This window comes from Cynara cardunculus (genome assembly GCF_001531365.2).
Source record: "Cynara cardunculus var. scolymus isolate 2C chromosome LG 16, CcrdV1, whole genome shotgun sequence".
NCBI lineage: Eukaryota > Viridiplantae > Streptophyta > Magnoliopsida > Asterales > Asteraceae > Cynara > Cynara cardunculus.
Genome location: NC_037543.1, coordinates 9,361,045 through 9,371,181, shown reverse-complemented (window position 1 = coordinate 9,371,181; position 10,137 = coordinate 9,361,045). Strand labels below are relative to the sequence as shown.

The following is a 10,137-nucleotide window of genomic DNA, read 5'->3' as shown; positions in this document are numbered from 1 at the left end:
CCTCATGCATCAACCTGGATGGATAAGCTATCATCATCTCCTCATGCATCAACTTGGATGGATAAGTCATCATCATGTTTGACTAAATGGCAAATAGGTTGTAGGATGGGTGGCAATCCTATGCCATGCAAGTTGGCAACTTAAAATTAATATGTGGTTGATATTAATTTTAACCTTATGCATTAACCACTTGTACTTTGAGTTTGGTCAGTTGTACAACATCTTAAAAACTTACCAAAATTAAGTTTTTCAACATATACATGTATTAATTCAACATTAATCTGAGTTTCTGGACAAGAAAGAGGGTAAGCAGTTGAAATTTCATTCTAAAACCCATCTTTTTTGGTCTTTTCATGGCTTATGATCTATCAAATTTGTAGTTTTCTTTATTGGTTTTGAGTGTTTATTCTAAAACTCAAGTTTCTTGGTTCTTTGCTCTTGGTGTAAATCGAACACATTTGTGGAGTCGTTTAAATATGTTGAATTTTAAATATATTGGATTTTAAACTGTGATACAAATTTTTTCATCAATAGTCTGTATTTGGAACCATAACTCTTATTTATTCAGATTGTATTAATATGTAAAGACTAAGTGTAACCTATATCATCATTAAATCTTATCTTATAAAACCAGTGGAACTTCAAAATCGTTAAAATTCATGGCTCCCGCCGCATTGCGCGGGTACACAACTAGTTAAAATAACAAGTAAAATGACCATTATCGTGAAAGTTGATGCTAATGTTTTACAAAGTCATTTTGAAATGAATAAATTATCTAGAGAAGAAAAGATAATAAAACACCATTAAAACAACAATACAACACAAAAAACAAACTCTGATATGATACCACTTGTTAGTCCCAGCCGGATCTACAAGAGTTTATAGGTAGGGGGATGAATACATACACAATAACCTTCATTTTTAAAAATTATATATTGATAACGAAGATCAATACAAATTTTACAAATTGTTTGCGGAAGAGATATTATATAGTACCTATCTAAACAATCCAAGATACACACAAAATTACATATAGCAATAAGAAAACAAGGTAAGAGAAAATGTGTTATTTACTTGTTAAATTGGGTCTTTCTCTTTAGACAGAGAGTAGAGAGATAAATAACTTATTACGTAAGTTCTTTGTGAGGAAGATGATAACTGAGAGGAGAACCACTCAGCTATTTATACTCATTTGATTAAATACAATTCATAAGCTACATGGCACGTGGCAAACTTTAAAAGGAAAATTTGTCCTTTGCTACAGTATACAGTCTTTTTGGTTGTATATGATCAGTCCTCTTTCATAAATTAGGTATACATGTTTAGAGTCAAAGGAGTGGCTCCCTACTGTACTATACTTAGAAATGTACAGGGTTGTCCTTTGTGTGTAAAGGACAAGACAAAAATAATTTTGCTTGACAAGATTCATTTGATCACTGAATACTAGAATGACGTTGAAAGGTCTCATTAGTGCTCGTTGAATCTTGCACAGACTTCACATATTTGTAGACGAGCTTGTTATCACTAAACACCGCTTCAGATCACGAACTTACTAGTCTCTAATCTTCAGTTTCTGTATTCGACATCACTGAAGGATATGTGATGTGAGTTTTGTCTTCTTGAAGTATATTGGTCTTTAAATGAATTATAATACATGTTCAACGATCACTGAACAGACTCAATGAAGATCGTTGAAACTGAATAACAAAAATAATACACTTCGATAGATAAAAGGATCATCATCAAATCAATGAGAGAGATGATTAACAATATATATATATATATATATGTTAAAATTTCACTAATCTATACTATCTTATAAAGCAAATTTAACAAAAGTCTTAAAGTCTTAAAATACTAAATAACCAAGATACCCTTTATACCACTTTTTCACTTTTCACCCCCTCTTCTCCTCACATACACTCACCCTCTTACAACGGATTTTTTTAAAATTATAATTTTACATTTACACTTTATACCCTTATAATTAGTTAATTAATTTACTTTACGTTCTTTACTTTTAAATGTTTCATTTTAAACATTTATCAAATTAATATACATAATCGTATATCAATTAAAACATGTTTAACAAATACATTTTTATTTTAACAAGTTACACCATTATAATCATCTCATTAATACCTTCGAAATGAGTCTAATATTGAATAATTTTTGACTTAATTATATTATTATATATTATATATATTGTGAAAAAATATTTTTAATATTTACGATTTATACTTTTATAGTTATTTATTTATATATATACTATATATTTTGGGGTTAGCTGTCCAAATTGCACTGTATAATATGTTCATTGTTTTTTTTGAAATACATATATATACATATATTAATTCAACCTTAATATGAGTTTCTGGACAAGAAAGAGGGTAAGCAGTTGAAATTTCATTCTAAAACCCATATTTTTTGGTCTTTTCATGGCTTATGATCTGTCAAATTTGTAGTTTTCTTTATTGATTTTGAGTGTTTATCTTAAAACTCAAGTTTCGGGTTCTTTGCTCTTGGTGTAAATCGAACACATTTGTGGAGTCGTTTAAATATGTTGGATTTTAAATATATTAGATTTTAAACTGTCATACAGTTTTTTTTCATCGATAGTCTGTAATTGGAACAATAACTCTTATTTATTCAAATTGTACTAATATGTAAAGACCAAGTGTAACATATATCATCGTTAAATCTTATCTTATAAAACCAGTGAAACTTCAAAATCGTTAAAATTCATGGCTCCCGCTGCATTGCACGGGTACACAACTAGTCAGATTTTATTAATTTTTTCGAATTATTTGAATACCATTTGTTGATAATTATATTAACAACTAACATATATGTATATAGACAATCTTCATATCATTAACCAAAGTACTCATGCCACCATGCATCGTGCGGTTCCCACACTAGTAATATTTAAAGAATGAATAAAATGTAAACAAAAGATCTATTTGATTAAAAAAATAAGTTTTTATTTAAGGTTATATTCATAAAATATAAGTATGTTCCACCTTGTTCCATGGGGTAGGGCTGAAAACGAGTCTGTTCTAATTTGTTCCACGCTGTTACTGTCTGTTCCATATAAAAATCATGTCAAACATAAAACATGGATATCTCTTATATTCTGTTATGTCCAATGTACAAAACGCACTGGTCAATGACTCATTGATTTTATCTCAACTAATTTTATGATAAAAAATAAAATAGTGACGACTTTAAGCGTAACATTGAATAGAAATAAACTCAATGGTTTAGTAAAAAAATGTCAGATGATTTATATTTACACCGTTTAATTTGACCAATTAAAGGAAAAAAAAGTTAAAAACGATAAAAATGTGAAAAATATTCCACACGAAGAGATAAGGGTGTAAATGATGTGAGTCAAGCTCGAGTATCACTATACTCGATTCGAACTTAAAACCCAATTTCCAAGCTCGAACTCTACTCGAAAACTCGCAAATAGTAAAAATCAAAGCTTGACTCGAACTCAATAACTATTTCTCAAGCTCGAACTCGAATTAAACTCGAATCGAGCTCGAACTGTAACTCGAATCAAGTATGAACTCGAACTCGAATCAAGTTTGAACCAAGCTCACCCATTGAAATTTTTAAAATTTTAGTGTCTTTCTCTTATAAATTTTAAAACTTAAAGTGTTCTCTTAGTTTATATAAAACTAAAGAGATCAACTTCAAACTTAATAAAAAAAAAGCAAAGTTAGAAATTCAATTCACCTACCTCTCTTTTTATCATATCTTTTCTCACTTCCTTTAACATCCCACTTTCAATGTGGAACAATTTCACTGACCATTTTTATAATTTTTCTTTGTCTTTTTTTAATTATGATTTTAATAAAAAGTAGTTGATTAATTTTTATAATTAAAAAATGCATGATTTTGTTTAAATATCTAAAATTATAAGACATTTTTTATTATTTATATTTTACAAATTTTATCATAAAAACTGATTATACTTTAAAACTAATTATATATAAAATAATCAAGTAACTCACAAGTTTTTTTAGTCGAGTATTGGGTAGTTTGACTCGACTCGTTAATATGTCGAGTCGAGCCTATTCGAGTCTAGTGTTGTCCGAGTTTTAATCGAATCGATGTAGCCCGCGAGCTTTTTCAGTATCGTTTACACCAGACAAAAAAAAAACCAATAGCTATTAGGGCACTGGGCCACTGACGCCTTTGGGCCCGTACAGTTCGATAGATGATGACTTTACAATATCTGTAGATTAGTGGAAACAAAATCTTGTCCCCAAAGGATTGGACACAGAACAACAGAAGCTTGACGATGATGACGTCCATGAAGATAACGATGAACATTCCTCCAACCTTTTTCCAATTTAAGCACTGCAATGTAACTTTCTGCATACTTTCTTATTCCATTCATGTAGATTCTATACACTATACATTGCATTGCAGTGAATCCATGGCTCTTTTGATTGTATGGAGTTACATGGCTTTCAGAAAACATGTTAATCTTTGCTGTTTGAACTCAAAATTAATCGGCAATGGATAGAATAACCTAGGATAATACACACCTTCTACATACTGCATGTTTAATACCATGTTAACATTGGGGTTTGGGGATCCAAATCAAGGCAAATTGGTAAAATATTGTACTAACCTAGTTACCCAGACAATATGCATTAAAGACCTAAATGGAAATTTGAAAGCAATTACTTAGATACTAGATTAGTGGTTTTGTTTTCTATTTTCATTCTTAGTAATTTGGATTTTAGGTGTTGCTACTGATTCTATTCTCCCCATGCCAAACTATAGTGATGACTTAAAGAAGGAATGTTTTGGCTGTTGAATCTACTTCCGGTGGGAAAATTAGAGAGGAGCACCTAGCACCAATTAGCTCTTTCAATAGTGTAGACAGAATGAGGTGTTTGTTACTTTGGTTTGCTCTAGTACGTATAGACGTTGGGAGGTAGTGCAAGGCTTAAGATGCTCAACCATTTCAGGGTCTTGTACCTGATGACTTTTAAACGGTTTAAGTATTCAGGTTCCGATCCCTATTCAGGCAAGAGGGGTATCTTCAGGGAAAGCTCTCTTAGTGTGAATCAAATGCAGGTGGTCCTATGCCATAGGGTATAGGTGATATTTTAAATTTTTATCGGATATGGATGTGTAGTTTTGTATAGCAGTGCAAGGATGATGTCGGATAGTCTTCATGGACCTTGGTGGTGGAATTAATGAAAAAAGTTAGTTTCAATACCACCTCAAAACTGTTGCTCCATGCCTCCATCAATTGTTTTATTAGGAAATGCCCTACATATTTGTCAAATTGATTAGATTGTTTCGATCCCACCCTCTTATCGTAGATAAAAGGGCTTTTTTGTGTCTACGTCATGGTGCCATTGGTTAATTATGGAATCATGAGGAAGTTAAAATATATTTAAAGATGAGTAATTGCTTGTTGTTTCTTTGTGGGAATGCAATGACTAGTGTTTAGTGTCTTAATGGTGGAACAACAGATTTTTTTTCTTTATTCCACCTTGATGTTGAAAAAGAAGGGAGTTTTATATTGGTGCCCGTGGTCATTTTAAAAAAAAATAACTTATACGTATAAATTGATGCTGCCATTACCAAGTTATGTTTTGCTTATTGTTACAGATGATCTCCATATCCATTGCTTATTCTTCTCTTTGAAACTCCTTCCTACTCCCTCTGTGCCAATTAGGAAAAAAGAGAGGTGTAGGTTTATTATTAAGGTCAAGCAAACTACTTTTCAACCTCAAATTTGATATTTAGTCTTTAAATGTTAGAAAATTTCATCAACTGAATTCCCATGCAAGTATTAGTAATTGATATATCATATTACATTTTGTGATAAAATGCATATCAATTATCAATTTAAATAATATGGTTGGCCTTCAATGACAAACTCATCCTCTTGTCTTTAAGAACAAAGGGAGAATATATAAATTTCAGATATTGGTGTTCATGTACATTAACCATTTAACTGTTATACTGTTTCCAATTCTACAGAATCTTAATCCTACTGCTAAAAGCAACCACGTGCATGTTCCGATTTGGCATACCTTAGCAACTATCAATCCTTTCTGTACAAAACGAAGTCTAGATGGGAGGTAACTTGCTATTATTTTGTAAACACATAATAGTTCTTTGCCCTGAAAACCAAGTTATTTAGTAGTCATACCATAGCCTATGCTAGAATATGTATTCCATGTTTCATCTTTTCTACCTTTGCTTTATACAGACCATTGGACTCCCACAACTCTCATAAGAGTATCGTCTCCTTTGTTAGACCACTACCTGCCGTTGAACCAGGTGACTCTGACCTTCGCCCAAACGTTCCTATACATTAAAAGTTCTCTCCCCATTTAATCAAATCACAGTTCAGAAGTTATTTATAATACATTGCAGGTGTAGAAGCTTCAATATCAGATGAGAATTTGGTAACAGTAAAAAATGCCAATATACTTGTGGAGTTGCAAGATGATGATAAGATGCAAGTGAGCCCGGAAGCATGAATTATACTGCGATTTCATTCTGACTCATTCTGGAATTTTATATGTTGGGCCACCTCAGTTATAAGAAAATATATACTTCTTTTTACTTTTTTTTTAAATCTATGACTTTTTATTACCATTGTAAATAAAACACTTTCTTTTGTATTTGTTGTAACATTTGAGCAAATTTTATAGAAACCATAAGGAATACATATTAGTTGAAAGGTAGTTCCTAAGATATGCAGCCAGTCTCCCCAACAAACGGGATGGCAATCCTTCCTAAGTAATGCATAACTGAGATAGGATTAGGTCGGTGTCTATTACGGAACCTGTGGCTTCCTGTTGACCTCAAAACCAAGGTTACCTCATTTATCGCTGGTTATGATTTTGTTTTCTCTTGCTATCTGGCATAAGGATTAAGTAGAATTTGTATACCATGTGTGAATTTTTCAATTATGTGTGTGCATATAACAAAATACAAAACAAGAAGCCTCATATCCTAAGCAAATTGGGGTAGGCTAAAAGTGAAACAAAATTATAAAACGAGTAACCAAAAAGCAAACTCAAAGAATTGAACCCCCTAGGTTGCTGCCACATGAGTAGTGTCTGCCAGTCACTGCCATCTAAGGACCTTGGTACTCCACTTACCCAAATCGCTTTCCACAGCTTCCTCATGTCGATCTTGACTGACCTTTACCTCTTCTTGCTATAGATGTCCTATTCTTACCATTGTATTGGGAGGTCTACATTATAGATGGCTAAACCACCTCAGAAGATGTTTCCAGCTTCTCCTCGATCAGAGAAACCCAGCCTTCTCCTGTATATCCTCACTTCTACCATATCCCTTGCTGTGTGACTAAACATCCACCTTTAACATCAACGTTTCTGCAATTGTCTTCTGTACACATCTTTCCTCTTTTGGTGGCCTAATACTATGCTTCTTAAACATAGATGATTGTATACTGTCCTCTAGAACTTGCCTTTTAGCTTTAGTAAGACTTTTAAATCACACAAGGCTCCAGAGCTTGTCGTCATTACGACCATTAATCTATCTATATCTATATAAAGCTGATCTGTGTGACATAGATGATTGCCTAATACTATGCTTCTTAAACATAGATGATTGTATACTGTCCTAGCATCACCACCAATCTATCTATCTCTATATAGAACTGATCTGAAATAACAGAAGACATCCTCCCTAATGCATACTGTGTATTCTGCTTCCCTATGCCTAAAGAAACACTTAACATACTTCATTTCATTATGGAAGGCAAATTACATACACACTATATATCACCTTGTATGCTTCCCGTAAACTCATGAAAGCAAAATGGTGAGGACTTCAATCCTTAGTGTAACCCAAATCTAATACACTTATCTTCTTATTCGTGAATATGGTATGTGTGTGCATGCCAGACTGAGACTATGTGGCTATGGTGTCATTTATGATGAAAGCCGCCCAACACGAGTATGCTTTGTGCTGTGTTCAGCAATGAGAATTTTGGAGTACTATCAGAAGTAGAAGTGTCAGAATATGATGTACCATGTGCTGGAACGTTGGAGGCTCACAACAGCCAGGAAAAAAAGTGTGCTTTTTCCAAGAAATAGTGTGTGCGTATCCATAGTAGGAACACATGGGATATACAATAAGTCAACTGATTGAAATATAAAACCCTAAGAAAAGCTTTTAATAATTATACGGAAGACAATACTTCTAAAAGCACTATATATCTAGAGAAAAGTAATTTGAGGTGTTCCTGACTTCCTGCACCATCAAGACTACTACTGAAGGATAGCAAGCGATAGGAATATAGCTCCTTCTCAAGAACAAACACAAAATGATCTCATGATTACATTCTTAACAACAACAACAACAAATCAAGACTGCTCTCTGCCTCTGTTAGAATTAGTTATTATTTTCTGTATGTTAGTTCTAATTAGTTAGACAATTTAGTTTCTTGTATAAATAGTCCTTTTCCCTTTTACTTTTGGAATACACAAAAATATACAGCTTCTTCTACTTTTTCCTTTTCTCTCAATTTCTCTCTACTCTCTGCTCTCGTCTCACATGGTATCAGAGCTCCACAATCAAATCTGACCTTCTCATTTTTCGTTCTTCAATTTCAATTCCTTCCTGTTCAATTTTGTTTTCGCTTCTTTCTTCTTCGTCAGTCTCAATATGACTGATAAACAAACAGAAACAGCGAATAAGAACATGAATGCCTCTGCTTATTCGAATCCTTTGTTTCTAAGTCAAAGCGATAATCCTGGAACGATGCTGGTCACGAAGATCTTCGATGGAAAGAGTTTTGGAGCCTGGAAGCGTGCGATGTCTTTGGCACTTTCTGTGAAGAACAAATTAGGTTTTGTAAATGGGAGGACAAAGAAACCTGCAGAAGATGATCCAACTTATGATGATTGGGAGAGATGCAATTCCATTGTTATTACATGGATTCTTAATGCGATGACTAAAGAAATCTCTGAAGGACTGATATATTACACAACAAGTGCGATTTGGAAACAGTTGCACCATATGTTCGAACAATCGAATCTGGTTGTAGTTTTTCAATTGCAGAAAGAATTGAATCAAATAGCTTAAGGAGCTGATTCGATCACCACATATTACTCCAGATTCAAACGAATTTGGGATGAATTTGCAGCAATTGATGATTTACCTGATTGCACCTGTACTGCAGGAGAGGCTTGGAAAAACGCATGGAAAGGCAGCAATTAGTGCAATTTCTTTTTGGTTTAAATGATAGCTACATGCAAGTTAGAGGTAATATTCTTCATGAAAAACCTACTCCTAATATTGCTGATGCTTATGCGACATTGATTCAAGAAGAACAGCAAAGAAAGTTACTGCCCTGTGAAGTTGAACGCTGAAGGAATGGCAATGCTGGCTAATAAAAATAATTCTGCACGAGCAAAGGTATTCATGAATGCTGAAATGAAAAGAAATCTTGTTTGCAATTACTGTAAGAAGAAAGGTCACATTAAGGCAGAATGTTACAGATTGATCGGTTTTCCAGAAAGTTTCAAGTTCAATAATCCAAGGAGATCTTCTTCCTTTGTTAATGTTGTTGAAGGAAATGCTGAAATTTCCAATCATGATTACTAACAGATCATGAACTTTATCAATAATTGCAAAATTAAAGAGACTGCAATCTCAAATTCTGGACAGAATTCCTCCAGCAGTTCATCTGATTCTAGCAGTTCATCCGATTCTATCATAGAGAAAGAAGGAAGTGGATTTGCTGCATGTGCAGGTAAATGTTTGACTACTCCTATTTCTAGTTTTTGGATTATTGATTCTGGCGCGTCTGATCATATGTGCAGTCATAAGTTTTTGTTTTCCACTCTCACAAAACTTCCTAAATCTCACAAAATTTCTTTACCTAATGGTAATACGTTGTTTGTTGAGTCAATTGGAAACAATACTCTATCCAATTCGTTAATTCTGAGTAATGTGCTATATGTTCCATCATTTCATTATAATCTTCTTTCTGTATCCAAGTTGTGTTCYACATATAAATCTCCCGTTTATTTTTCTGATACATATTGTTATATGCAGGACCCTCTCACCAAGAAGCCCTTGGTACTTGGTAAAAGGGTTGGAAATCTCTACTTG

General features: G+C 33.2%; 1 protein-coding gene across 1 annotated transcript in view; it reads left to right on the top strand.

Annotated features, from left to right (window-relative positions):
* Positions 1 to 4,194: 4,194 nt before the first annotated feature.
* The window catches only part of LOC112529393, a 14,759-nt gene continuing 8,816 nt past the window's right edge, over positions 4,195 to 10,137 (top strand). The window contains exons 1-4 of the mRNA XM_025140663.1: positions 4,195 to 4,378; positions 6,019 to 6,119; positions 6,251 to 6,321; positions 6,418 to 6,506. Coding sequence (XP_024996431.1) covers positions 4,313 to 4,378; positions 6,019 to 6,119; positions 6,251 to 6,321; positions 6,418 to 6,506 — 327 coding nt within the window. The 5' untranslated portion in view covers positions 4,195 to 4,312. The remainder of the gene's footprint in view (positions 4,379 to 6,018; positions 6,120 to 6,250; positions 6,322 to 6,417; positions 6,507 to 10,137) is intronic.